This window comes from Betta splendens, chromosome 21 (assembly GCF_900634795.4).
Source record: "Betta splendens chromosome 21, fBetSpl5.4, whole genome shotgun sequence".
Classification (NCBI taxonomy): domain Eukaryota; kingdom Metazoa; phylum Chordata; class Actinopteri; order Anabantiformes; family Osphronemidae; genus Betta; species Betta splendens.
This window is the reverse complement of record NC_040899.1, coordinates 100,708-127,868: the sequence shown is the minus strand read 5'-3', so window position 1 is coordinate 127,868 and position 27,161 is coordinate 100,708. Positions and strand designations below refer to the sequence as shown.

Genomic DNA, 27,161 nt, shown 5'->3' with positions numbered 1-27,161 from the left:
AGATATGAGAGGGCGAGGTTGTGGATAGCCTTGAAGGCATATAAGAGATTTTTAATTCCATTCTGAATTTAAATGGAAGTCATAGAAGGTGATGGATCAGGGTGATGTGGTGGAATAGTGGGAGCTTGGTGATAATGCGAGCAGCAGAGTTCTGGACCAGTTGAAGTTAATGAAGGGATATTTGAGGTAGGCCAGATAGATCCATTCTGTCGAATGGAGGTCCACACCAACCCTCTCCAGTTTGTCTTTCAGAAGCACCAGCTAGATAGCGTGGAAATCATTTAAGAAATCAAAAAACATGATCCTCACAGAGCTGCCAAGCTTTCCCAGGTGGCCCAGGGCTCAAGGTAGGTGGCAAATGTTGGCATCTTCTACTTCAATGCCAGGTCTATAGGCACATTGTAGCGGGTCTAGGTTGGTTCCCACCATGGAGCAGAAGTTACCCAGGACCAGTTGTATTATAGCACATTTATTTTAGTTTTATTTTATCTCAGTTTACTTCCTTCCTTACACCAAGTCAAATTCCTAATGCTAAGTGTTCTTTACTGTGGCCTTAGTTTACTCAAATTGTATCATACTGTAGATGCATTTTATCCAGGTGAGGGTTGGAATTTTTCTCATTTTTCTGTTTTCCAAGTTTATTCACTTTTACCAGCAACACAAACTAATATTTACACCTCATAACACATCTCTCAAGTTTTCACCTACATTACGAGACCAAATGCATTCAAATAGCCCTTATGGTTGCAGAGATATAATCTGTAGGGCAGCTATACCTCCCTCCCCCCTGACAGGCAACTTACGTAACGGACCCACATGCACAACTTCAGGCAAGGGAATAGGTATAGATGGATTTAATGGTTTAGGCAAGGTCCAGTATACAGGCAAAGGTCATGCACAGGAAAACTCACTGATGGAGGTACAGAAAAGGCACAGGCAGACTCAGGTAGGTAGCAGGCAGGTTCGGCAAAACGGGAAACAGGCGGTGGATCAAAAACACGGTAGCAGGGAACATAAAATTAGAACGCTGGAAAGAGGTGTAAACACACAGCAATCTGGCAGAGAAGGAAGTTGAGCACTGAAGCCTAAATACTAAACTGATTTCATATTGAATGCAGTTGATGACACATGTGACCGGCAGATGTACAGTGAATGCTTCCATGCTGAATGCGTTGCTGAAGAAATGCTGAAAATAGTTGAAACATTTGAAACATAACATGAATTTAAGAAACGCTAAAATAAAGGATGTAAAGGATTGCTGAATTTTATGAAATTAAGCTAAATGTATCAAAATAGGTAAATAGAGCTGAAAGAATTGTTGAAAGTTGTGGAAATATTTAGAACAGCTGCAGCCTTAAATTTGGGAAAGTTGGAGCATTGGGGGAAGCATGTGCAGATAATTACTAAACAGTAATATCGTCTCATTAACTAATCATAATAAACCAGTCAAAAGCAGAAAATGTGCTTTTTAGTCTAAAGATTTGAAATGGTGCTTTTATTTTGAAAGGATATGGAGGAAGTGTTTGCCTACATACTAGACTGTAAAATAGTCATAATAAAGTCATAATAAACCAGTTGAAATCAGAAATATTGCTATATAAAGCTGAAGATCTGGATTTGTGCTTGTATTCTGAAGTGTGTGGTTAATTGCTAAAGTGTAAAACAGTGTGAATGACTAGTCACAGATGACCCTTTTATAATATAGCTGAAAGTTGCTGATATATTAAATATATAACTCAATTTATCTGAAAGAAATCAATGTAAGTATATTAAGAACTGAATGCATAAACATGCCTCCAATAGGTATTAAAACCAGATCTCCTACTCCCAAGTCAAGGACTTATACCATTCAGCCACAGGATTCTAGTGGTGGATGAGGAAAAAGCTGAAGCAGTTGAAATTCTTTTTACAAAAGCTTTAGATTTTGACTCATGTTTTGATTCTGAAAGGATTTGGGGAATGTGTGTGCTTATCTGGTAAAGTTAAAACAGTGTCAATAACTATCCAATGAAAGGCAGAAAACATGTTAATAAGCAATTGGATTACTTTTATTGTGAAAAGATTTTGAGAGCGGGAGTGTGGGTTTTCATTATACTGTAAAATATTCTAATTAACTATTTGTAATTAATCAGTTGAAACATTACTGAAACTACCTGATTAGTTGAATGTATAGCTGATCAGATCTGCCGTCCAAATAAAACAAAAGCAGTTTAATTTCAATAAAAATATAATATGTTTCACAGATGAATATTGTCATGAACCTGGGCTGTTTCTGTGTTTTCTGGTTTGTCATGTTCATTTCCTGTTCCTCCTGTCCGCTCACGGCGAGCTCTGACAAATATACAGTCTTGCAAATCCTTCTTCTGGACTTTGTTGAAAGACTTGTTCGAGTCAGGTTTCAAACCAGGAATTCCTACATCTGAGTCATGCTCTTTAGCCACTCAGGCACAATAACTGCTTGAAGCACTGCTCAGATGAGCAGTATACATACTACTGGAAAACATACTAGTGGAAACTTTCTAAAATTTCTTCATCTATAATATAGATTACTAATATTGTAATACATTAAGCAAATAGGTCAATTTATCTGGGAAATACAAATGAGCTCAATGAGCTGTAGTAAAGCTGATTTCCACCCCTGCTTAACAGGCTTGTTGCAGCAAAACCATAAGGGTTATCACTAAAATAACTTTACTTTATGAATCCCAAGGCTTCAATGAACAATTGGTATGAGTTTTATGTTTGAGAAATGAAAATTATGGCCACAGTCACGATTTAAAATTTCCAATCCTCCTTCATTTTTTCACAGAAATCTTACGGGTAAATGCATGCAAGTAGACTAGAAGTACAGGTAGAGGTGGAGGAGTAGCAGCAATTTATAGTTCAGATTTATTAATTACTCCTAAACCTAAACATAGTTATAACTCAGTTGAGAGCCTCACTCTGAGTCTTTCTCACCCAGACTCTAAAACTCAGAAACCAGTTGTGTTTTGTATTGTTTACCGTCCTCCTGCTCCATATTCAGAGTTCTTAACTGAATTCTCTGAATTCTTATCTGACTTAGTTCTTAGCACAGATAAAGTCATTGTAGTGGGAGACTTTAACATTCATGTGGATGTTGACAGCTACAGTTTCAGCACTGCTTTTAACTTCTTAATAGACACTATTGGTTTTACTCAGTGTCAGAGCTCCAGGCCCACTTCCTGTTTTAGCGCAGTAGTTCCGTTTTTTTTCATCATTCTGTTCACACTAACTTTACTTACGGTTTTCAGTTTCACGCACCTGTGTCTCATTTGTCATTACTCACCAGGACATTTAAACACCACCTGTCACCTTAGTTATCCGCCAGATCGTTTGTACGCATGTCGTCACTTTCCAGCATTTCATTGACAGATCACTTCGTGTTTTACCCCGCTCCGTGTTGTGAGCGGCTTCTGATTATCGCCTGATCCTGACTTCGTATTGTATGCTGTGGACTCTGTTGCTGAACCGTGCCTGTCCTCTGGAAGTGATTAAGCCTGCTCCTTCTGTGCCTTTATATTCCTGCCTGCAAGTGTATGACCTGGACTGTCTGAGACTACAATTTCGTACTAAAGCCCTTTTACTTACTCCGTCTGTCTGCTGCCTTTCGCTGTGCATGTGGGTCCGATCCCTACCAAAACCTGACAGAACGATCTGGCCAGACATGGACCCAGCCAGCGTTGAGACCCTCCGTGCTGCGCTTCTCGCTCAGGGACAGCGGCTCAGCGAGCAGGAGGAGAGGACAAATGATGCGTTGCAGAAGCTGGCGGACTGCGCCCTGCAACAAGAGGCGGCGGTGGCAGGACTGGCGGAGGCGGTTAGCCGGCTGGTTCAAGGCACGATGGTAGAAAAGAAGCTGATCCAGGTGCCCGTAGCCACCGCCGGGACGAACGAGCGCGGTCGCTGCGGCTCCCATGGCTGCCATCCCGGCTCCCGACGCTCGTTTAGGAGCACCCACATGCTTCTCGGGTGAGTCTGGCAACTGTTGAGCAAGGCTGGTGAATATCTGCCAGGGGAGGAGAACGACGACCAAGTACGCGAGTTCCGGACACTGGCGACGGAGGCCGGTTGGGACGCCACCGCGCTTGGAGACATTTTTATCCGCGGATTGTCACGCCGGGTAAAGGATTGTCTGGCCAGCCGTGAGCTCCCGAGCGCTCTGGATGATCTGATCGCGCTGGCCATACGAATCGACCGACGGCTGGCGAACAGTGAGCGTGAACATCACGGCAAAGAGAGAACGAGGGAACCACACTACATTCTTGTTCAGATCCCACGAATGTCGTCGAGGGGAACGAGTGGTCAGGCGAGTCAGAGAGGCACGGGTGAAACCCGAATTACAGAAGAACCCATGCAGATCGGGCGCGCGCGTCTCACTGAGGAGGAGAGAGGCAGGCGTCGCACCCAGCAACTGTGTATGTACTGTGGGCAGGGGGGACACTACGCAGCAAGGTGTCCGGTGAAAGATCAGGCTCATCACTAGAGTGGCGGATAGCGATGAGCCGAACTATCCTCGGTGGGGCCGCCACACGATCACTACCTACCGTGACATTAACTTCCAGTACCCATTCTATCCAGCAGGTGGTGCTAATCGACTCCGGAGCTGACGCCTGCCTGATGGACGCTGGGTTGGTGGAGCCATGGGCATTCATACAGCCCCCCTAGCGTCACCAGTGGAAACGGCGGCACTGGACGGCCGCAGACTGTGGAAGGTCACGCACCACACCGCACCTGTTCCCATGACTTCTGCCGATGGTCATTCTGAAAGGATAACGTTTTTAGTTGTGGAGTCTTGCTATCATCCTGTGGTTTTAGGGCACACTTGGCTGAGGAGGCACAACCCCACACTGGACTGGAGGAGCGGAGAGGTGCGTGAGTGGGGTTCGGAGTGTCGGACCACCTGCTTCCAGCCCACACTCGAGCCAGAAGATCCACAGGAGGTGAAGGGGATGGAAGGAGGAGAGGAGATTGACCTCAAGGGCGTTCCAGAGTGCTACCGCGACCTCCAAACGTTTTTTTAGTAAGGTCAGAGCCACATGCAATTGCCTTAGGTTGATTGCCTGTGCAATCAACCTAAGGCCTGGCACGGCACCACCCAAGGGAAGGCTGTTCCACCGTTCCCCAAAGGAACGAACGGCCATGAAGGAGTATTTGGACATAGCACTAGCATCGGGAATCATACGGCCTTCATCATCGCCCACAGGAGCGGGGTTCTTCTTCGTGGGTAGAAAGGACGGGTCACTAAGGCCGTGTATTGACTACCGAGGGCTAAATGACATCACGGTACAGGATTCTTATCCCTTGCCGCTGCTATCCTCGGCCTTCGAATTGCTTTCCGGTGCCACATGTTTCACGAAGTTAGACCTTCGCAATGCGTACCATCTGGTGCGCATTCGCGAAGGCGATGAGTGGAAGACAGCCTTCAACACGCCCAACGGACACTTTCAGTATCTGGTCATGCCATTCGGTCTCACCAACACGCTGGCCGTGTTCCAGGCCTTTGTCAATGACATTCTTGGGCCCATGATTAATGATTTTGTTTTTGTATATTTGGATGATATCCTCATTTTCTCACGTTCCAAGGAGGAACACATCTCACATGTCCGTCAGGTGCTCAAGAGACTGCTAGAACACAGGTTGTTTGTGAAGGCAGAGAAATGTGAGTTTCATGTGGAGACCGTAGCTTTCCTCGGGTTCATCGTATCAAAGGATCGGATCCGACGGATACGTCGCCGCCTGCACTACCTGCGCTATGGGTAAGGCTTCTCACCAGCCCCCAGCGGGGTTGCTACATCCTCTGCCTGTTCCGTGCCGACCATGGTCGCACGTGGCCTTGGACTTTGTAACCAGTCTACCACCCTCACAAGGAAAGACGGTGGTCATGACGATGGTGGACCGGTTTTCGAGATTAGTGCATTTCATCCCACTTCCCAACTTACCTTCGGCTAAACAGACGGCACAGGTGATGCTGGAGAATGTCTTCAGACTCCACGGGTTTCCTAGAGACATTGTCTCCAATCGAGGGCGATGGAGGGAGTTCTGCTCTTTGGTAGGAGCTGAGGTCAGTTTGTCCTCAGGCTACCACCTAGAATCCAACGGGCAGACGGAGAGAGCCAACCAACAGTTGGAAGTGGGCCTGCGTCTCCTAGCATCCAGAAACCCTGGATCGTGGTCTCAGAAGCTGGTTTGGGTGGAGTTTACGCATAACACCTTGCCCTGCACCTCCACTGGCTTAACCCCATTTCAGTGTGCATATGGTTTTCAGCTGCCGCTGTTTCCGGCCCTGGAGAAGGAGGTCCACTTCCCTTCGGCCCACGCCTTGGTCCGGAGGTGCCGGCGGACATGGTTACGGGCCAGGAGAACCATGCTACTAGCCCAGGCACGCTATAAGGCTACGGCAGACCGGAAGAGAGCTCCAGGGCCGGTCTATGAGGTCGGGGACCAGGTCTGGCTTTTGACCAGGGATCTACGGTTGCAGGGACAGACGCGTAAGTTGGCACCCAAATTCATAGGACCATATACCATAGCTAGAATCATTAACCCAGTATCGGTGAGACTGTCTCTGACCAGAAGCCTACGAGTCCATCCGACCTTCCACGTGAGTCGTCTCAAGCCGTTCCGGTCGTGTCCTATGGCTCCTCCATACCAACCACCTCCACCACCTCGGGTCGTGGAGGGGGCTCCGGCGTACACAGTTCAAGAGCTCCTGGACTGCAGACAACGGAGAAGGGGACTCCAGTATCTGGTGGACTGGGAGGGGTACGGACCGGATGAACGCTCCTGGGTTCCTTCCCGGGAAATCCTGGATCCTGTCTGCTGCCTTTTCGCTGTGCATGTGGGTCCGATCCCTACCAAAACCTGACACTCAGCAGGTAAATGAACCCACTCATCGTTTTAACCATACCCTCGAACTTGTCATGAAATATGGGGTTGAAATTGATAATTTAATAGTTCTTCCCCAAAACCCTCGGTTATCTGACCATTTCTTATTAACTTTTGAATTTAGCATAATTGACCTTACAGCAGCTGGAAAGAAATTTTACTATAGCAGATATATCTGACAACGCTGTTGCCAGATTCAAGCAGATGATTCCATCATCTTTTGTCTCAATATCTTGTAGATACAAAGAGGAGAACAGTCACCTTAATCCTTATCGACAGGTTGACTGTCTTGTAGATAATGCTGCAGCTTCTCTACATATAATGTTAGACACAGTGGCTCCTCTGAAGAAGAAGGCAGTGAATAAGAGGAGGTTAGCTCCATGGTATAACTCAGAGATCCGCAGCCTAAAGCACAGGACCAGACAACTAGAAAGGCAGTGCGTTCCAACAAAATAAATGTAAACTGCATTGCATGGAAGGACAGTCTAATAATATATAAAAAAGAACTTTGTGCTGCTAGAAAAACATATTATTCCTCCTTAATTGAGGAAAATAAAAACAACCCCAGGTTTCTTTTCAGCACTGTAGCCAAGCTGACTAAGAGTCACAGCTGTGTTGAGTCTACTATCCCCTTAAATCTCAGCAGCAATACCTTTTATGAACTACTTTACTAATAAAATTATCACCATTAGAGACGACATTCAGCAGCAACTCCCTCCAAATGACAGAAAGGTTTGAGAAGCTGACACACTCTCCACCTTCAAGATCAGGCTTAAAACCTTCCTTTTTGATAAAGCTTATAGTTAGAGATGGTTCAGGTCACTGGCAATGATTGTTATTCACAGGAACCATCTCTTAGTTAAGCTGCAATAGACATAGACTGCTGGAGACTTAATTTATACACTGAGCTCCTCTGTTTCCTTCTACCTCTTTTTTCCAATAACCTCCCATCTTTTGATCTATATTCAACTAACCTTGTCTCTTTCTCTCCAGTAGTTGTGCTCCTCCCCTGCTCACCTCCACTCTGTCCTCACCTACAGGTATCATAGGACTCAAAGTTTGGTGTCTGTGATGGGCAGCTGCGGATCCAACCATCCTGCCTGTATCCAGTCTCTGGTCCAACCATCCTGCCTGTGCTCTGTTGTTGCTTGTTATTGGTGCTATGCTTTTTTTCTCTCTCTTCTCACCCCAACCGGTCAAGGCAGATGGTCGCCCACATCCATCCATCCATCCATCCATCCATCCACCCATCCATCCATCCATCCATCCTAAATCAACTTGTGATTTGAGGTTATGTCATTGTTCTATCAAATTTGAACATGATTAGTTGGAATGATTACTGTGTTGTGTTGCAAGCTTAGTTGCTAATTAGTCACATCTCTACAATAACTGCTGCTTATCTTGTCAGTAACCTACAGTATAGCTTATACCATAGCCATTATATTTGTAGGACCAATAACAACATTTCACTAATCTACAATTCTGATTGCAGTACCTTTTGTTTTGATGAGGTGATGGTGAGGACAGCCACAGCTTCCATCTGGTAGAGGACTGCTTCCGCTCAGTCTTCCAAATAGTGATGAGAACAAGGATCACCACATCTCCCTGATCATCTATTTACAACTATACCTGTCCTGCTGCAGAAACAAATCTCCAACATAACTAAGTGTACCCCCTACCCAGGACATGGGACTGTCTACCCTACTTCCATCAAGCATTTAATATGCAAGGCCCTGCAAAAGCTTCTGTCTTTAAACCCCCAGACTTCTTAATTAACTCAGTAACCTATACATTGCACATTGGAGTGTGAAGGTAACAGCAGTGGTGCATTTTTTGGTTGACAATAAAGTTGGCTTTAACTATTATGTATTTCACTGAACTCTGTTTCTGAAGGGAAACATTTTTATTCAGGAAATCATAGTATTGAAATTACATGTTTTTCTCTTTCTAATATGGTAAACTATAAAGGTGAACCGGACATAAATAAAAAGCATAAATTATATGTAAATTAAAAAAATCTTAATGAGTATTGCACTCACAAAAAACACATTTTTACTCAAATGGTAAAGGAGTTATTCCACAGGTGGTCTACATCCATCATACAATGAGTGTTTTAGTGTTTTATCCATCAAGAAACTCTGCCTTCATCTACAACCCGAGCATGAAGAGATGGCAACTCAGATTATTCATCCCAGGAATCCCCATCACCAGCTCACTAGCCTCTGTAGACTAGATACCTGTAACAACTTCAGATACAGAGACATATTACTGTCAGATTTATCAAGAATGATCAAAAGACATAATTAAAAGCAGTAAAAATACATCAGGTCCATATATAATTTGAACCAATGCTTTTTGTTCCCAGGAAGGTCATGCAGTGATTGCTCTAAATATGAATGCACATTTTTTTAAATAAAATTATGTCAGAGCAGCAGCACAAGTAAGACAAAAACAGTGAAATCTATAAATGTAAAATGTATTTATATTATTTCAGCTATGCTCTCAAACTTTTATTTATTTGTATAATTTAAGCTAAAGTAGTGTTTTCTATTAGCGAGAGTTTTCCAGGTAAGTCGTGTTGTGAATATTCAAGCTGCACAGGCCATTTAGCATACGCATTAGCAACCGCCAGTCGCTTTGCAAATTACATAAATGAATTAAATTGAAGTAAATGCGACATTACCAATGAGACACATCTTGCATCAGCTGTACTGTGGTGACTTCAACAGCCTCCTCTTCAGCTTCAGGGTCAGATTCGGGATCGTAGACGTATGGTTCTACTACGCTACGAACCAGCTGGTTGGCTATTGTCGTGCAGTCCTGTAGTGGGTCTTCGTCTGTGGAAGATTGCGGTGGATTGCATTCTCAATGTCGCACTACTGCCACCTATAGAATCGTAACCGTGCTGTGCGCTTCCGCACAGAGGTGTGGTGAGCAGCTTCGCTTGCGACACGCCCAGAAAACACAGCGTTTGCTGATGGGGAGTGAGAACCACATACTGACAGGGGCAGTGTGGACGATCTAAAGGGTTTTATGGGATGAAAATTTACAGAGATCTTACTGAGACATTGAAGTCCAATATTCTTTAGAGTGAAAAGCTGTATGATCAGGGAGCTTTAATAGTTTCGCATGCCGCGGTGGCTGCTGGGACTGGACATGTTTCTCACTGCGCAGGGAGCAGAGCAGGTCGGAAAAACGGTCCATTCGCCTTGTTAACCCGCGCAATGATGAGTCCGTCCGCAGGTTAAAGGAGCAGCGTGTACCGATGAAGTCTACGGTAGCAGACACGGTCGCGGCCGGTGCTGGTTGAAGTTGGCTTGTCGCTGATTTGGTGCAAACAATGAGCAACTCTCGTTCCGAGCGCGGGCGCTAGACGCCGCCAAACCGCTCCCGGTTTATCGCAACAGAGATCTGCCGGACCAGAGGGACTGCGTATTCATTAACCGGGCCGTACCGCAGATGCCCACCGGGATGGAGAAAGAAGAAGAACTGGTATGGACGTCTTTGGGTTCAAACTTTTTTCAAGCAGTTTTAGATTTTGTGTAAACGACGGCAATAATCGTCGTAATTCTCTTTACAGCGATCGTAGATCGTGACTGTTTAACTCCATGACATGACGCTAGGACTCAGATCTACGACCCAATATTGCTGCAACATGTTTGTTCTTCACATTTTGACTCTGATTAAAACTGCACGAGTGACCACAGAGTTGTTTCACCACTTTTAATATCTGTATGAGACCAGTTTAACCAGTAAGATGCTTTCATGTTGCCAAAACGTGATTAATAGAGCCAAAGCTTTTGGTCAGAAGCTTAATTATGTCTTATTTTAAATACACTGAGCTCTGCTTTGTTATATTTACAGATGTAATACACCAAGACCAGTAGAACCAGTAGCATGCTGGTTTTATGTTGCCACAAAGTGATTAAAGCCAATATCTGTTTACTGAAAGCTTCTTTCTCCCTTTAAGTTCATGGAGCTCTTCTGGATTATAATAATAGATTTAATGAGCATCCAGTACATCTTATCACTTTCTACACCTGTCTGAGACCAGTTAAACCAGTAAGATGCTGTGTTCACATTGCCAAAAAGTGATTACAGCCAATATGGTTTGATAAGAAGCTTATTTCTGCCTAATTTTTATCTTTATCAAACTCTTCTTGGTTATATTTACAGGTTTAATGAGCATCCAGCTCACTTGACCGCTGTCTGTAACTGTCTGAGACCAGTACAACCAGTAAAAAGCTGTTTCCACGTTGCCAAAAAGTGATTCATGCCAATATCTTATAACAATAAGCTTATTTCTGCTTCATTTTAACTTCATCAATCTCTTCTTGGTTATATTAACAGATTTAATAAACATCTAGTTCACTTGACCACTGTCTGAACCTCTCTGAGACCAGTAAAACCAGTAAAATGCTGTTTACACAAAAGTGATTTTTTCAGTTGAGCTCTCCTTGTTAATATTAACAAATTCAAATTAACTTGATCGCTGTTTGTACCTGTCTGAGACCAGTACAACCAGTAAGATGCTCGTTTTACGTTGCCAAAAATTGATTCATGCCAATATCTTTTGACAAGAAGCCTATTTCTGCCTCATTTTAAGTCAGTGGAGCTAATATATTAGACAGATTTAAGTTAACTTGACCTCTATCTGTACCTGTCTGAGGCCAGAAGAACCAGTAAGATGCTGTCTTCACATAGCCAAAAAGTGATTCAAGCCTCTCTGTTTTGACGAGAGACTTATTTCTGCCTCATTTTAACTTTAGATGTGTTCTGTTGGACCAAACTGAAGATTTAGTTAACATCCAGTCCATCTGATCACTTCTTGTACCAGTCTGAAATTAGTAGAACCAAGAAAAGGCTTGTTATCATGTTGCCAAAAAGTAATTATAGCTCACAGGTGCAGACTGTGGTCAAGTGAACTTAAATCTGTTAATATAATCAAAAAGAGCTCTGTGAACTTAAAATGACACAGAAATAAGCTTATGTCAAAAGATATTGGCATGAATCACACTTTGGCAATGGGGAAACAGCTTCTTACTGGTTGTACTGGTCTCAGATAGGTACAGAGAGTGGTGAAGTGAACTGGATGTTTATTAAATCTGTTAATATAACCAAGAAGAGATTGATGAAGTTAAAATGAGGAAGAAATAGGCTTTTTATTAAAATATATTGGCATAAATCACTTTTTGGCAATGTGGAAACAGCATTTTACTGGTTGTACTGGTCTCAGAGAGGTAATGACAGGGGTCAAGTGAGATGGATAATCATTAAACCTTTTAATATAACCAAGAAGAGTTTGATGAAGTTAAAACGAGGAAGAAATAGGCTTCTTGTCAAAAGATATTGGCTGTAATCACTTTTTGGCAACGTGAACACAGCATCTTACTGGTTGTACTGGTCTCAAATAGGTGTAGACAGTGTTCAAGTGAGCTGGGTACTCATTAAATGTCTTAACAAGGAGAGCTCCACTGACTTAAAATGAAGCAGAAATAAGCTTCTTGTGATAAGATATTGGCATGAATCACTTTTTGGTAACATGAAAACAGCTTCTTACTGGTTGTACTGGTCTGAGAGAGGTACAGACAGTGGTCAAGTTAATTTGAATGTGTTAATATAAACAAAAAGAGCTCCACTAACTTAAAATGAAGCAGAAATAAGCTTCTTGTTAAAAGATATATGTAATCACTTTTTGGCAACGTGAAGACAGCATCTTACTGGTTTAACTGGTCTCAAACAGGTGTAGACAGTGTTCAAGTGAGCTGAATGCTCATTAAATCTATTATTATAATCCAGCAGAGCTCCATGAACGTAAAATAAGGGAGAAAGAAGCTTTCAGTAAACAGATATTGGCTTTAATCACTTTGTGGTAACATAAAACCAGCATGCTACTGGTTCTTCTGGTCTTGGTGTATTACATCTCTAAATATAACAAAGCAGAGCTCAGTGTATTTAAAATAAGGCAGAATTAAGCTTCTGACCAAAAGCTTTGGCTCTAATAATCACGTTTTGGCACCATGAAAGCATCTTACTGGCTTAACTGGTCCCATACAGGAAGTTAATAGTGTTGAAACAACTTGGTTGTCGTGTTGTGTGTTATGTGGCTCTTTTATTTTGAAGCGCATATAGTTGCATGACGTCAGGTGTGCTTCCGGCGGGGAAGGGTCCCGGGAGAAAGAGGCTGGAGTTTTGTTTCTGTTTAGTTTCGGGAATTGAAGACTGTTGAGAGACCTGTTGTCACCCTGCTTTTGTGGTTAAGAAAATAAAGGAGTGCTGTTCACACCGAGGCTCCTAACAATATTATTTTGTGCAGGTTAAATGTCGCCTTTGTTCGACAGACCTTTCCTATTTCAAAAAAACACCTCAGTGTGTTGACCCCAGCAATACTTCTAGACCCCAGATTTAAATCCGCAGTTCCTCCAAGTGCAATGAGGCTGTCAGTAGACTGCAGGCAGAACAGCAGCTGTCTACACCCACCTCAGGCATGTTATTCAGCATTATTTGTTTCTTGTTTGTTTGGAAATCGTTTACTAAATTGCCAGTTTGTTGATCAAGATAACCTTTGGCAAGATCTCCTCATTGCAGTGGGCAGGAAGACCATATTTGTTTAAAAAACAAAACAAAAATAGGAATCCTCATTGACAACATGTTCACTTAGATGTTTACGTTATGATACATGTCCACTTTATCGACTGTATCTAAAAATATCAATTTTTATGTAAATGATGTGAAATAATACTATAAAAGATACAATGGCTTAAATTATATAATTGTATATATTAAGTCATCAAATCAGTGTCAGCTTAGTCCATCAATTAGGTTGCCTGTAGGGATTTTTAAGGTCCAGCAGGTGTCAGTATTCAGTGACACAGTATCGGCACAGTATCATACAGTTTTGCAATGTGTTGAAACGCTTCATGACGCCTCATCTACCCATCACTACTCTTTACATACGCTGGGCAAACACCAGACCGGAAACACTTGTGTGCGCATCTTACGTAAGCTTACGTAAGTTTACACTGATAATGTAGCACCAAGGAGCTTTACGTGGTTGTGACGTTCCATTTATACGTATTTCCCATGTTAACTGATGACGCACATCGCTAGCAGTTTGAGCGTCAGTGAGAAATCTGTTACAGCCTATACTTGTTATAGTGGTCACAGTGAAACAAAACTCGAAGCCTTCCTGATTTACTGTTTTTACAACTTTGATGTATTTTATAAAGAGAGATCAAACAGCAATCTCTCCCGCTCTCTACTCTGCTCCTGTCTCAGCGCATTGCACTGATTCCACCAATGTTAATGCTGGAGTCTGGGATACCGTCATGCAGCCGTGCCTTTGTGAAGCACATCATATTACACTCGTTGTAGATTTTCTCCCCAAAGTAGTTGAGTAGTTAAAATCACATGCAATAGATAAAAAAGTAAGGAGATGAACACAGATTGCACCACGAAAGACAGAGCGATTAAATCTGGCTGGAACAAGGCTCACATCTGCACACTAAAATTAGGCAAAACTCCTGAATGGTTGGTCAGTTGTGGGTTTCAGTATTATTCCAGGCTGGTTTAAACAGTGCGATCAGATTATCAGGGTGAATTCAAATGTGCCTGAGGTATGAGGGTAGGGGTGTCAATCTCAAACCAGTCCCTTGCTGATTTTTCAAATCTCCCTTCCCCTGAGCCTGTTGACTACCTAGATCAAGTGTGTTAAGTCAATCAGCAGCTGGATAAGCCAACTGACACACCTGAGAGTTGGAAAACCAGCAGGGCACTGGCCCTCGGGGACGGCAGTTTGACGCCCGTTTCACAGCATTCAGACCAATTCACTTTTAATTCCTGCAAGTGTAGAGGCATGATTTACAAATGAGTAAAAATTTTGGTTATTTATTTGATTGAGTTATTTGAAAACCTGCTCCAGGTTGTTCTCTGTTTCACTGAGTTGACGCCACACAGTGTGAGCAAAGTTCAGCAAAATGTTGGTAAATTATGGACAGCTCATCTTGTGACAAGGGTCTGAAGTTTTTGTTTCTTTTTACTTTGATTCTAATGACACTTAAGTCCAGACATGTCTACATCCTGAACAGGACCAGGGTTATTACAGTGAAACTGATGTTTGTCATCTAATTTTTTTTGTTCTGTCCAGCAGTTTTAGCAAGAAGAGTATATATAGAATATATATACTCTTACTGATTTATGGTTTATTTAATGGTTTATTTAGCTAATCCAAAATGTGTGTGATGTTGCTGTGTTGGTGGACAGGTTAGGTTTCTGCTTTAGGGTGTGTATGCGGAAGGGTGGGGGGGGGTAAGGGTCTCCGGCATGCCGTCCATGTGGCCCCAGGCAGGGACTGCAGCTCTTCCCAAGCCCCGCCCAACCCCCCCAAACCGGGGGAGGCAGAGGGCAGCAGAAAAGGTACCCCAGAACCCTGCAACCCAGCTTGGACGTGAGTGTGTGGAACTAAAGTGCACTGAAGGTGGGTGACACCTCCAGGAGCACAACCGCTGGCTGTCCCCCGGACAGTGCCCCCCCTCGCCCTAAATGTCTTTTTGCAGTTAAAACTGGGTGGTGATCTCTCCACCAGGGCCAGTGGGCGAGGCCACAACTGGCCTCAGCCCCAGGCCCCAGTGAAGGAGCCCACCCCCGGCCCTAAATGTATGTGTATGTGGCTAAGTATGAGGAACTTTGGAAGATAGCCAATTCTCCGAGGGGTCCAGCAGACAGAGCCATCAATGGGAGGGTCCGTCTACTGGCCCCCCCGGAAGGAGCCCCCAGATTCCTGGACAAGTGTGTTTGACTAATGCAATTAAAACTGCAGAGCATCCCACTTGGAAGGGACGGAACCACTTCCCAGTAGCCCCGGTCCCTCCATCAGCAGGATGCCCCTTGCAGACCTAAGTGGATAAATGCGGAGAAATGTAGTTGGGAAGCAGAGCACCAGGGTCCGCAGAGCCAGGTTCCCGACTGGCTCTGCTACCCATCCCACCACCCCCAGCCAGGAAGGGACAGCCGAGACCCAGGGACCGCAGTACTACTGCCCAGGCGCCACACGCACAGCCAGAGCCATCCTCACCCTTCTTTTACACTTACCCATTCTTTCGCTCAAGTATGCCCATGCTCGCCCCGTGTAGTGTTACACTCAAACCCACACCCATACTCTGCGGTTGTGCATTGAGGACCAGCCTCCGCCCAGGGCCCAATGAAGGTTCTAGCCTGAGTAGTCCGCCAACCCCCCCTGCAACAGGCCCGAACAGTCACCAGAGGGCGTCGGACCGCTAGGGCAGGCAGCGCCCCACCCGAGCAGGGGCAGCGCCCCAGGGGAGAGACACCCCTCCGGGCACAGGCAGGCACCCCCAGAGGGAGTCCCCCGAACGCAGGTCACCCAGGTCTCCACCCCCGGGTCCGCCCCCGCACACCGGCAGGGAGGCCCGCCTCCGGCTCCCCGGAGACAGGCACACGCCAACCCTCAAAATGGTCCCACTTGGGCACAGGGCCGCCGGTCTCAGCAGCCACCACACCCCCGCCGCAGGGGACCCATGCGGCCAGCCCAAAGTTCACCAACCCGTTGTCCTGGTTCCTTAGGCAGGCAGGCACCCCCAACCACTAGTCACCCCACCACCACTGTGCCAGACATGACGCAGTACCCGAGCCCCACGCAACCTTACCTGGAAATGGAATCAATCAGATTATAGTTTTGGTCATTGATTTGATGAAGCAGACAATGTGTCTAAGGTGGTATAATCTAACAAGCTGTTCAGGTACTGAGTAATGCTTAATTTTTTTTAGTTTTCCAGTTCATGAGGATGATCTTCTTTGCGACACAGAGGGCAGAAAGAAGTGTGTGTGATGAGTTTGTCTCTAGATCAAGCCCACTTAGATCTCTTAGAAGACAAAGTGCAGGGGCCGCTGAGATTGGACAGCTTAACTGGGTTGACAGGTGTTCACATACTCTTGCCAAAATTGCTGCACAGTTGAACATGACCAGAATGCATGTAGGAATCTATCTGCTGTGTTATCTGTACAGTGAGGGCAAATAGTTGAGTTTGTGAGACCCATTTGGAACATCCTTTGTCCTGTATAGTGAGTTCTATGAAGAATTTTGTATTGTATTAGTTGTAAATTTATATTTTTTGTCATTCTGAATAAATTAGAACACATGTTATTCCAGAACGTGTAATTAGTGGTGATATTGAGATCAGCTTCCCATTTAGAGATCGGAAGGCTCACTGTCTGGTCTACATTGGAAATTAAGATATAGAATTTGGATACTGTCCTTTTCCCTGATATATCAATAAATCGCTCTATTACTGGTGGTGGTTGCATGTGGACGGCAGTATTCTTACTTTTTGCATTAAGTATTGACTTTAGTTGTTGGTATTCTAGGTAATTGGCACTAGTGATTTCATAGTGGGACACTAGTTCTTCAAAAGAGGTAAACTTGTCTCTTGTGAAAACATGTTTCAGATGTGTTATCCCTTTGATATGCCAAGTTGGAAAGTGTATTGCCTTTTTGTTTTGTATGATGTCTGGATGGTTCCAGAGAGGTGTGTTTTGGCAAAGAGTAAGCGAAGACCCATTAATTTTAAGAAACTCCCACCAGGCTTGCAGAGATGCTTTTATGCTAATGTTCTGGTAACAACTATGATGTTTGATTTTGGGGCTGATAAAGGGCAGATCTGCAACTTTAATATTTCCACAAAATGTTTGTTCGATGTCTATCCAGGAGGAGTCTGCTGGCATGGGTTTTATCCATTTGAGGATATGGTTCAGTCTATTGGCAAGAAAATAGTGGTGGAAGTTAGGTAGTTCTAGGCCGCAGCAGCGTCTGGATTTTTGAAGAGTTTTTAAACTAATTCGTGGTGGCTTGGTTTTCCACAAAAACTGTCAGATGTAGGAGTCTAATGTCTTAAACCACACATGGGCTGGCTGAGTTGGAATCATTGAGAGTATGTAATTAATTTTTGGCAGGATCATCATTTTTATGGTGGCAATTCTTCCCATAAGTGAAATGGGTAAGGACTGCCATCTTTTGAGGTTGGCTTCTATTTGTTTTAATAATGGATTGTAGTTTAGATCAATAAGCTCTGATAGCCTAGACGACAATTCAATGCCCAAGTATTTAATGTTCCCTGAATGGAGTGTGGTAGAAGAGATGTTAGTCACCTTAAGGTTGTGTGGCAGCACTATAGATTTGGTCCAGTTAATAAAGTACTCTGAAAGTCCTGAGAATTCATCTATGAGGCTGATAGTTGTAGGAAGAGACGTCTGTGGCTCCAGGAGAAACAGTAACACATTGTCAGCATATAAACTTATTTTATGATTTACTGATTTGGTCGATATTCCAGTAATTCCTTCATGCTGTCTTATTGCTGCGGCTAGAGGTTCAATAAATCTTGCAAATAGTGATGGGGAAAGTGGGCAGCCCTGTCTTGTCCCTCTATGCAGATTAAACCTTGGTGAGATCTGGTTGTTTGTTCTGACTGCAGCGTTTGCTGAGTTGTATAATATTTGGATCCAGTCTATGAATGTTTCCCCAATGCCGAATTTGTGCAGAGTGGCTAAAAGAAACTTCCAGTTTACTCTATCAAAAGCTTTTTCTGCATCTAAAGAGACGATGGCTGACTCTACTTTATGGGTGGTGACATAATCAATTAAGTTGATTAGTCTGTTTTTATTGTTTGTTGACTGTCTACCTTTTAATGAAGCCTGTTTGATCAGGGTGAATTATATATGGAGTGATTTTTTTCTAATCTTCTAGCAAGTGCTTTACACACTATTTTTAGATCTACACTTATTAGTGAAATTGGTCTATAACTCGATGGGAGTGTAGGGTCTTTTCCTGGTTTTTGGAGCAGGCTTATGAAGGCAGAATTCATATTTGTGGGTAATGAATGTTGTTGTTTAATTTCAGCTACCGTTTTGTAAAAGCTGGGAGCCAGCATGGACCAGAACTCTTTATAAAATTCAGTTGGGAATCCATCTGGTCCTGGAGCTTTTTTTTGGGCATCTCCTGCAGAGCTTCATGTAGTTCTGCCAAAGATAACAATGAGTCTAGAGTTGTGGATTGTTCTTCCTTTACCTTTGGCAGTTCTAGTTTATTCAGAAACGCCTCTATGGCTGAGGTAGATGGTTCTATTTGGGACGTATATAACTCTTGGTAAAAGTTTAAAGGTATCATTTATTTCATGGGGATCACGAGTAATGTTGCCTTCCTTATTAGTTATTGAATGGATGATTTGTTTTTCTTTATTATTTTTTAATTGGTTAGCTAGAAATTTACCACATTTGTTAGCATGGTCAAAGTTCTCCCAGCGTAATTGGTCTATCTGAAACTGAGTTTTGCAATCAATTATATTATTTAATTTCAGCTTTAGATTCTTTAGGTCTTCTAGTATTCTATCATTGGTTGGAGAGGCAGCATATTTAATCTCTAGAGATTTTATTTTTTGCTCTAATTCTAATTCAAGTAACATGTCCTTTTTTTTCTTGTGTGATGAATATGAAAGAATTCTACCGCGCATAACTGCCTTCCCAGTCTCCCAAAGAACACAGGGTGAGATTTCCGGTGTATCGTTGATTTCTATAAAGGTTTTCCATTCTCTCCTGACATAACTGATGAAGTCTTGATCATTGAGTAATGATGTATTAAACCTCCAATTCCTGGTTGATGGTGTGGCTGTCTTAATCAACGAAATGGACATTGGTGCATGATCGCTGATTGTGATAGAGTGAATATTGGTGTCAGAGACATCTTGTAAGACTGAGTTATTTACTAAAATATAATCTATACGGGAGTGAGAGTGGTTAACTAGCGAGAAAAAGGTATATTCCCTGGATGTAGGATGAAGAGAACGCCATGTGTCACAGAGACCGAAGTCATCCATGTACTGTTTTAAGGTCTGTACTGATTGCCAGTTCCTGTTGCTCACAGCTTTGCTTAGCCTGTCCAACTCTGGGTTAAATACTAAATTAAAGTCCCCTCCTACTATAAGTTTGGAACCAGAGTGAGCAGACAGTGATGTGAAGAAGCTGTGAAAGAAAGAGGGGTCGTCAACATTTGGGCCATACACATTAGCTATGCAATATTCAATGTTTCCTATCAAGATATTAATGATTACTGTATATATTTCCCTTCTGGATCTACAATGGTATCGTTATGAGTAAAATTAATCTTTTTATTTATCAGGATGGCGACCCCTCTTTGTTTAGAATTGTAACCGGCTAAGTAAGCATGTGGGAACTCTGCTGATGCCAGAGTGTAATTTATAATTTTGGGAATATGAGTTTCCTGTAGTAAAACAATGTCTGCTTGTAGGGTTTTCAAATGGTTAAATATTTTAAATCGTTTCTCCTTCTTATTGATTCCACGTACATTCCAAGTGACAATCTTCAGTGGTGTCATATCTTACCTGACTGCTGTGGATCACTAGTCTTGTTTGTATGTAGTGTGACATACTTTAGGTGTGTGGCTAACCTTAAATACCTGTGTATTCTGAGTTGTGTGTTATCTATGTATGTGCACGTGTTTCCCCTGTGCAGTAGATGTTTGTGTGTGGCTGCTGGAGGGCTACATAGCTGGCTGACTATGTGGAAGAAGAATAGAGAAAAGGATGTAGACAGTGTGGAGTGAAAGTAGGTGAAAGAAAAAGAGTAAAGGGAAGGAAAATTAAACTGAAAGGAAAGTGAGTGATTAAGTATGGTGAGCGCTTTGCAAAGTGAGTAAGTGACATTAGATTGACAATAAACATTGACATGAAACATGTGCGAGAGAACGAGTCTGAATACTGGATGTAAAGTTATAACACATAGTTGCATTGCATCTATTATTTTTTTAACAAACCTTTTATATTAAACCATTTTTGTTACATACCACCTGCTAGTACAGCCACGGAGTTGCTTCCCGGTCCCGGTAGAGCTCTCCGTTGACGTACAGTTTGTCGACGCTGATGACAGCCCTGCAGCCTTCTGCCATGAACCTCTTACGGATGGGGAACAGTCGGCGGCGGCGGTCGAGGATCTCCTTGGGGAACTGGTCGTTGACGCTGTAGTCGGTTCCCTTCAGCTGTCTGCCCCGGCTCTTAACCAGTTCCTTCTGCTTAAAGTCATGAAACTTGGCAACGATGGGTCGGGGGCGCTGGCCATCCGGTCGTCTTCCTCCAAGTCTATGCGAACGGTGGAACGCCATCTTGTCCACTGCGTCCACTGGAATCTTCCTCTGTTGTTTAAGGAAGTTTTTAATTGTGGTTTCCGTGTTTTCCTCCGCCTGTTCTGGAATCCCCGAGAACACCAGGTTGTCCCTCATGCTGCGGGCCTGCAGATCGATGATGTCTTCTTTTATTTTTTTATTTTCGGCCGCTAGCTGAGCCACATCCTCCGTCAAGGACTGGACCGTTCCCTTCAGGGCCTCGTTCTCGGTGGCGAGAGAAATCACCTGCTGCTGGCTGAATTCCAGGGAGTCGCGGAGGGCCATAAACTCTTTGTGGAGGAGTTCCACTAGTGCCAGACGCGCGTCGAAGCTTGATATTTTTTTCTCTATTGACTTCAGGATATCCGTGATGTTTTTATCCACCGAGCTAGCTCCAGGTGACTCAGGTGAGTCAGACGGACGGGAACGCTTGTTGGGAGCTGTCTCCTTTTTCCCCATTACCAGACGCTCGAAGCACTCGTCGATGTACTCGAAACTTGCTTCGGTGTTATCCAGAATGGTAGGGTGGTTGATTATTTTCCGTAAAATAAGGTAGTTATTTATTTATTTAAATTGGCGGATAGTTTGTCGCGCTGTTGTTTACTACCGGTGTCGCGCCGCCTTGTTGAATTTCTCGTGCTGTTCTCGCAGATTCTCGCGTTCTCTCACAGCATCGCGTTCCTCCACCTGTTTCTGAGCGTGTGCAGAAAGCGCCTGTGCTCTTTGGCTTTGGCTTTTCTTCTGCATCGTTTTGCACGTAAAAATGAGTAAAACGTCTTTACATTTTTTTTTGTCAAAATAGCTATTTAATTAAGGTAGAAAGAGGAGTTGGCTCTGTCCATTCGACGTAGTCAGCAAGTCAATCAAATATGGGTGCGTCTTTTAAAAAAAATACAATAAAAAGACCTGTAACGTAACACTGGTACCAAAGCAAAGTGAAGATTCTCAACACTAATGCATAACAATGACTAAGGATGCAGACAACACGCAAGCCTCAGCAGTTTTCGGTCGGATCTGCACGGTGTAAACATCTCAGCCGTGTTCGGCAGCATGAAGCTAGTAAAAGTCCACAAATTAGCCGCACTATTGTTCACGATACAGGGTTCAAAGCATGAGGACAAAAGTAGCGGCTTATAGTCCAGAAAATACGGTAGTATTACCTAAGCCCCATCTGTGCTACTGTCACTATAAATTAGCTCACAAATATCTTTCTACAGAAACATTGCTGTGTTGTTAAAGTGTCAAATTTGAAGAAACTTCAATAGCAGCAATATAACGCTGATTGTGATGAATGACATATTCAGCATCTCTTTGCTATGTTATTATGCAGCTGGAGTTAAGGTGGGCATGTTCCAGTAACGCTGGCGTTATAATTTTGTGTGATCGTTTATCAGACAACAAAAAACATGTTTGCTTTAGCTGAGCATATTTACTTTAACAATGTTTTTAAACAGCCTGATATGTAATGCAGCTGTTAGATAGGCTTGGATTTCAGTGCAGAATAACGGTGCTTCTTGCTAAACAACATCAGTCTACAAGGAGACAGACGCCCAGTGCAGAGTCTCAAGATGTCACCAATACCAAAGACACGGGCAGAAAGCTTGGTCTGTGAAATCGTGATTGTTTATTTAGTTCGCAGCATTCACTAAACTTTAAGCAACATGGCCATGTTACTATGTCTCCCTACTCCATGACAAGTGGAGCCCAGGACGCAGAGTCACATACTTACACGCCTCTCTGCATTTTCTCTCAAGTCGCCACCCACTCTTAGTCTTAGATATCGCATAGAGACTGTGTCTGCTTCACGACCACCTAAACTATACAAGTCACAAACACATCAAAGAGGGAGTGACTAACCAGAATTTAATAAACATCAAAAATGGTTTGTCTTACAGAACAAAGTAACAGTAAGTTAATAAAGTGTGGTTTATTAAATATCAGATCTCTCTCATCTAAATCCTTTTTAATAAATGACTTGATAAGTGACCATCACATAAATCTGTTCTGTCTCGCTGAAACCTGGCTGCAGCAGGATGAATATGTTAGTTTAAATGAGTCGACTCCAATGAGTCACATCAACTATCAATTTTTTTCAGTAAATTGTAGTCACACTTGTCTTCTTTTTAATCATGTGTCTGGCTATACCCTCACATGTATACTTTAGTCACTAAAGCACAGAGAGATCCTGATTATCTCCCATAGACTAATGATAACTTTCGACGTCTGGGGAAAAAAACAGGAGGAGACATATTTTGAAATTGCGACAGTGGCTACAAGCTTCTTTATAATCTTGTCATCGTTTCACCTTGGTCATCTTTTCAGTCATCATCTTTTAAATCGCCATCTTTTTAATCAATGTCATTTTAATCTTTGTCAACGTTTTGTTGTTCGTAGTCAACTTTTTGACGTTAGCAGCTTAATCAGCGTTCGTCATCGTTGCGGCATCAGATCCGCTTTCCCACGTAATTTCTCGAGGAAATTACTTTTTGTAGTTAATCAGACACTTCCTCTGAATCCTTTCAAAATAAAAGCACCAATCCAAATAATCAGCTTTAATAGCACTATTTTTGCTGACTAATTAATGAGACTATTTTACAGTTGAGCTATTAAGCACACACCCCTCCTCCAAATCCTTTCAAAATAAAAGCACCAATTCAGATCTTTAGCTAAAAATAACTATTTCTGCTTTCAACTGATTTGAGTAGTTAATGAGAATATTTTATAATTTAACATCTATTTACACGTGCTTCTTCCATATTCTTTCAAAATAAAAGCACCGATCATCAGGTTTTGTAGTCATTTTTATCTCTCTGAATGAGTAATGACTGCTAATTAATAAGACTGTTTTACAGTTTAGCAATTGTCCACACACACCTCTTCCAAATACCTTCAAAATAAAAGTTTTAAATTTTGGTTTTGACTTGTTAAATATGACTGTCATTTCTGTAATTTTTGGTGACGTTACAGTGCAAACAATATTTGAACTAGTTTTTTTTTTTTTTTGTTATTAAACAAAGCTTCGCCACATTTGAGAAGGATCTGAAACAGTCTTATTGTATTGTTGATGTCTCTTATTGCTTCCTTCGGTGAGACCGCAACAATGATACTCGTCCTTTCACGTAGTAAATCCAAGCACATAGCGGTGGAACATTGTAACAGTGGATGTCACTCATAGACTCATAGGAACTGTTCGGCCTTGCAGGCAGGAGCAGGGTCAGCGAGCCCATGTGACTCACTACCTAGTCACATGGGCTCTGACACAGAGTGTGTCAGTGATGGCCCTCTTTACCTACCGTTAAACAACTCATTCTCTTTAAATACATTCATCTGTTTTTACATTCTTCAGCTATTTTCAGCTGTCTTAAATATTTTAGCTACTTTCAGCAATTTTCCAGGAATACATTCAGCATGGCAGCATTCACTGTGCATTTTCCTATGGAAATGCTTATCTAGTTTGACTCCATATTCATTGCCTTGTTAGAGCTGGTTGCTACATATTATGCAGAGCGGGCCTGGTGTGTGGGAACAACCTGTCGTAAGAAATATGTTTCAAGTAGGACTCCTGGTATTGTTTGTTAAATACAGCTTGCTTATTCTTTGTAGTTGTAGGCTCTTCTGTCTCCCCACTGGTTCTTTTACACTGAAGAAAAAAATAGTTTGCTAGCTTGGGGGTTTTAATGTAGCGCGACATGTGACTGAGGCAAGCGTCTTGATGTCAGGCTTGGGGCAGGCGGCGGACCCACATGCACAGCACGGAGGCAGGATTATGGTAAAGCACGGGTTTATTAGGTAAAGCAGGGTCAGGCAGTCCAGGTCATACACGGAAGAGTTCGGTAAGCAGTAACAAGGGGAGCAGGCAATCTCGAGTCCAATGTCCAGGCAGGGTTCGTACACAAGGAGGCTCAGCAAAAGTACAGGCAGGGATGAGACAAACTCACGGTCAATAGTAGTCCAGGGTCAGGCAGGATACATGAGGCAAAACAGGAACACGAAACACGGGAAACTCGGAGACACAAGAAACACGAACGCTGAAGAAACACGCGACACTGATGAAACACGAACGCTGAAGAAACACGCGACACTGATGAAACACGAACGCTGAAGAAACAAGCGACACTGATGAAACACGACAATCTGGCGGCTTGAGTCTGTGAGAGCTGGAGGTTATATACTAATGAGTGATTGCTAATTACGGACAGGTGTGGATACTGAGAACCGGTTAGTGAAACGACTGACTGAAACAGGAAGTTTACAAAATAAAACAGGACATGGTGTGACTACAGGAAACAACTAGAAACGAAAACACAGATCATGACAGTACCCCCCCCCCCTATGGCGCCTTCCACGGCGCCCACGGAAGCCCCCCCCCCCAAACCAGGGCGGGCGGAGGGTGGTCCCAGGAGGAGGGACCGAATCCCAACCCCTCAAGGCAAACGAGCAGGGTGGGTGGAGGGAGGACCGGAGGAGGGCCAAAACAAGAGTCCACATGACACGACAAAAGTCCACGACCAGGGAAAACAACAACGCCGCTCCCTCTTAAGGCGGGTGGAGACGCGGCGAGATCCTGCCCAGCCGCCGCTGAGGCAGAGGGGCACACCCAGTGCCCTTGGGCTGGGCCAGCGTCCACGGGGATCCCCCCCAACGGCGATGTCCTCCTGGCGGACGCTGATCCAGGAGGCTGAGGAGTCGAGGCGGACGGCGCCGCAGGAGGCAGCGCCATCCAAGCAGCAGGATGCGCCGAGGGCGAGGCCACCAGTCCGACAGCCGAGCCAAGGACGAGGCAGGAACCAGCGGCATCCTCCTTGGACCACCGCGACGAGAAACATGAACCAGCGGCGTCCTCCTTGGACCACCGCGACGAGAGACAGGAACCAGCGGCGTCCTCCTTGGACCACCGCGACGAGAGACAGGAACCAGCGGCGTCCTCCTTGGACCACCGCGACGAGAGACAGGAACCAGCGGCGTCCTCCCTGGACCACCGCGACGAGAGACAGGAACCAGCGGCGTCCTCCCTGGACCACCGCGACGAAAGACAGGAACCAGCGGCGTCCTCCTTGGACCACCGCGACGAGAGACAGGAACCAATGCAGGTGCGGCCGGAGCCGGGCCGCCAGGGACAGATGCAGCGGGGACTGCGACGGGCGCGACCCCCTCCTGGAGGTCCGCCGGGACTGCGACGGGCGCGACCCCCTCCTGGAGGTCCGCCGGGACTGCGACGGGCGCGACCCCCTCCTGGAGGTCCGCCGGGACTGCGACGGGCGCGACCCCCTCCTGGAGGTCCGCCGGGACTGCGGCTGGCGCGACCCCCTCCTGGAGGTCCGCCGGGACTGCGGCTGGCGCGACCCCCTCCTGGAGGTCCGCCGGGACTGCGGCTGGCGCGACCCCCTCCTGGAGGTGCGCCGGAACTGCGGCTGGCGCGACCCCCTCCTGGAGGTGCGCAGGAACTGCAGCTGGCGCGACCTCCTCCTGGAGGTGCGCAGGAACTGCAGCTGGCGCGGCCTCCTCCTGGAGGTGCGCAGGAGCTGCAGCTGGCGCCGCCTCCTCCTGGAGGCCGGCGGGCGCTGCGGCTCCGAGGGAGACAGGGACTGGAACGACCTCTCTCGGGCCGACAGGAACGAGGACTGGAACGACCGCCACAGGGCCGACAGGAACGGGAGCGGCCTCAACATGGCCGACGGGAACGGGAACTGGAGCGGCCTCAACATGGCCGACGGGAACGGGACCAGAGACAGCAACGCCCTCTACTTGGCCGACGGGAACGGGACCAGAGACAGGAACGCCCTCAACTTGGCCGACGGGAACGCCCTCAACTTGGCCGACGGGAACGCCCTCAACTTGGCCGACAGGGACAGGAACTGGAACGACCTCAACTTGGCCGACAGGGACAGGAACTGGAACGACCTCAACTTGGCCGACAGGGACAGGAACTGGAACGACCTCAACTTGGCCGACAGGGACAGGGACAGGAACTGGAACGACCTCAACATGGCCGACAGGGACAGGAACGGCATCTACTTGGCCGACAGGAACAGGAACGGCATCTACTTGGCCGACAGGAACAGGAACGGCATCT

The 27,161-nt window shown here is 44.8% G+C and overlaps 1 protein-coding gene and 1 long non-coding RNA gene across 5 annotated transcripts in view; one reads left to right on the top strand and one right to left on the bottom strand.

The window, feature by feature from the left end:
* Positions 1–8,787: 8,787 nt before the first annotated feature.
* Positions 8,788–9,838, bottom strand: LOC129603492 (uncharacterized). The gene is made up of 2 exons (XR_008693386.1): positions 9,587–9,838; positions 8,788–9,149 (listed from the first exon to the last, which is right to left on the bottom strand). It is a non-coding gene; the product is annotated as an uncharacterized LOC129603492 (long non-coding RNA).
* Positions 9,839–9,866: 28 nt separating this feature from the next.
* Positions 9,867–27,161, top strand: part of LOC114847416 (enhancer of polycomb homolog 2-like) — a 41,771-nt gene continuing 24,476 nt past the window's right edge. The window contains exons 1-2 of one of the 4 annotated variants that reach the window (XM_055504978.1): positions 9,870–10,395; positions 10,484–10,560. Coding sequence is in view for 1 of the 4 variants with exons in the window: in XM_055504976.1 (XP_055360951.1) it covers positions 10,363–10,395 (33 nt within the window). In the remaining 3 variants the exon portion in view is untranslated. Of the gene's footprint in view, positions 10,396–10,483; positions 10,561–27,161 lie in introns of all 4 variants that reach the window. The other 3 variants (XM_055504975.1, XM_055504976.1, XM_055504977.1) reach the window with 3 other exon arrangements.